The sequence below is a fragment of the Sycon ciliatum genome, chromosome 7, assembly GCF_964019385.1.
Source record: "Sycon ciliatum chromosome 7, ocSycCili1.1, whole genome shotgun sequence".
Classification (NCBI taxonomy): domain Eukaryota; kingdom Metazoa; phylum Porifera; class Calcarea; order Leucosolenida; family Sycettidae; genus Sycon; species Sycon ciliatum.
The window spans coordinates 24,577,159-24,579,301 of record NC_088649.1 but is presented as its reverse complement, the minus strand read 5'-3'; the positions used below and the strand labels follow the sequence as shown (position 1 = coordinate 24,579,301).

General features: G+C 43.8%; 1 protein-coding gene across 1 annotated transcript in view; it reads left to right on the top strand.

Moving 5' to 3' along the window:
* Positions 1-1,374, top strand: part of LOC135820625 (uncharacterized) — an 11,947-nt gene extending 10,573 nt beyond the window's left edge. Inside the window, exon 3 of the mRNA XM_065333666.1 lies at positions 245-1,374. Within this exon, the coding sequence (XP_065189738.1) occupies positions 245-613 (369 nt within the window). The 3' untranslated portion in view covers positions 614-1,374. The remainder of the gene's footprint in view (positions 1-244) is intronic.
* The last annotated feature ends 769 nt before the right edge of the window (positions 1,375-2,143 follow it).

Below are 2,143 nucleotides of genomic sequence, written 5' to 3'. Positions count from 1 at the left end.
GGTGTAATCCCAGCACAAGTTGCTATGTCTAACATAGTTTTTCGCTATCATCGCTTCCGCAATGGGCATGTCTGAGGTCTGAGGTGTGTGTGTGTGTGTGTGATGATGTGTGTGGCTGTATGTGTGTGTATATGTGTGTGAGTGTGTCTGTCTGTGTCTGTGTGCGTGTGTGTGTGTATGTATGCGTGTGTATGTGTGTGCGGTGGTGTGATCGTGTCTATTTGTCCTACTTCCATGCCTACAGTCTGATTTCGAAGACGTTATCCGTGAGCAACCTGGAACTCAGATCCTGGCAACTTGCCGAACCGTCAACAAGATGACTTACACCTGGTCTAAGCTCATCTGGTATCACATCTTCACGCTGACGTTCGGCATCCTACTCTCGTTCTGGTGGGCGTTTTGGTTTGCGCTGTACACGCACTTCATCAGCTGGTGGTACTACCCATTCTATCGTCTCTTTAAGATGACTATCTACATGTGGGCTCTGCTGTACCGGGCAATATGCCGCGCATTCGTACACCCCCTGTACGAAGCCTTTGCGCTAACGCTCAGCAACATCCAAGTGAAGCTACAGCAGAGGACGGAGGTGATACATCCTGTTCAGTCCGCATGATCTTATGCCTGCCACCATCCCACACCTATTTTTATTATTTTTTTTTTTTTATACGAAAATCCACTACATTTCCGAATATGTGTGAGAAGTGGTGGCGGGGCCAGGCTACTCTGCCGACCTCAAAGGTCTCGGCGTCTACGCAAACCTATCTCTCCTGAGCTCTATGCAAGCAAGACGACTGATAATATTATCAAGATAGTAGTATAATAGATGATATGCCAAATAACGCGCAACTAGACTTGGGAGGGCATTGCAGAGTAGTTGCATACAAAGTTCAAAGTTGTACAGTTACCTGTGACTTGTCCTCATGCAGAGTTCAGGGCCTACCGTGTACACATTGTAGTATAATGTGTATGTAACTTGTGTGCGATGCCCTCTCAAGTCTAGTTGCACGTTATTTGGCATATCATCTATTAAGCCCTTGCAATTCTCTTTAATTCTTGCCTTTATCCAATTTACCCCGAAGACTACAACTGGTGAAATTTTGATTTTAGTCTTAACTTCCCTTTAAGTATACAATAAATGAGGAGGCCGAGGGTTTATTGGTCATAAACCCAAGGCCGGAGCATTTCTTGTATTTAGAATCAACCAGTAAAAACTCCTACTCAATCTCCAACAACAAAACTAGTGGACAGCTGTTATTTGTGTTGCCATGACAACTCGTGTGCTGGACGAGTATTTGTTGTCATTGGTTCAATTTCTTTTACTCTTCATAGGCTATCAGATCATTTTCCTGATTCGGTCTATTTATAACCAGTATCTATAATGAGAGTGTGGTCTGTCTCCATGGTTACCGGTGTTCATTTCATAACTATAGCCACTTCTCCTTGTTAGACCTTATCTGGAAGGCCCATTCTTGCATATTCCAACAGCAGCCAAGGGAGCTAGCTCTCTTGGTTATGCGGACTGGGTCCGATCCTAAAAAGCTGTTTTTATGAACTGTTTTTTGTTGGATAGGATATGATTATGTTGAATAAACGAGGTTTGTGTCAATGGGAGATTGCATGACTTGGAGTTTTTACGAGTTGATTCTAAGATGGCTATAAACAGACCCAGCTGAAGCGACATGTTACGAAGGTTTTATTGAGATGTGAAGTGGTGATGGACAATGAAATAACTATGACGTAAATGTAAAGTGACGAACAATAATAGGAACGATGAAAAATATGTACATGAATCTAACTAGCTTTCGCATAACGCTCATCAATAGGGACCTTTCGCACCCCGTGTACGGATACGAAACGAATGCTGATTCGTCACCTGGGTTCGAGGATTCGTCAGAGTCCTGCGGAGAACTCGTTTTCACGAATGGAAGCCCCTTCATTCGTGGCACGCTCCGAATCCGTCAGGTACACATTTAGAAAAGCGATCCTGTCAGCTTTTCTATTATTGTGTTCACATGGCAGAAAAAACGACATCGCTATGCTACGTAAGTTTCTACGTAAGGTGCTCGGTATTTCACTTAGGATACGTAATATTCTACGTAAGGTGCTCGGTATTAATCTACCAACGCGTGGTAGCCGCGTGCTG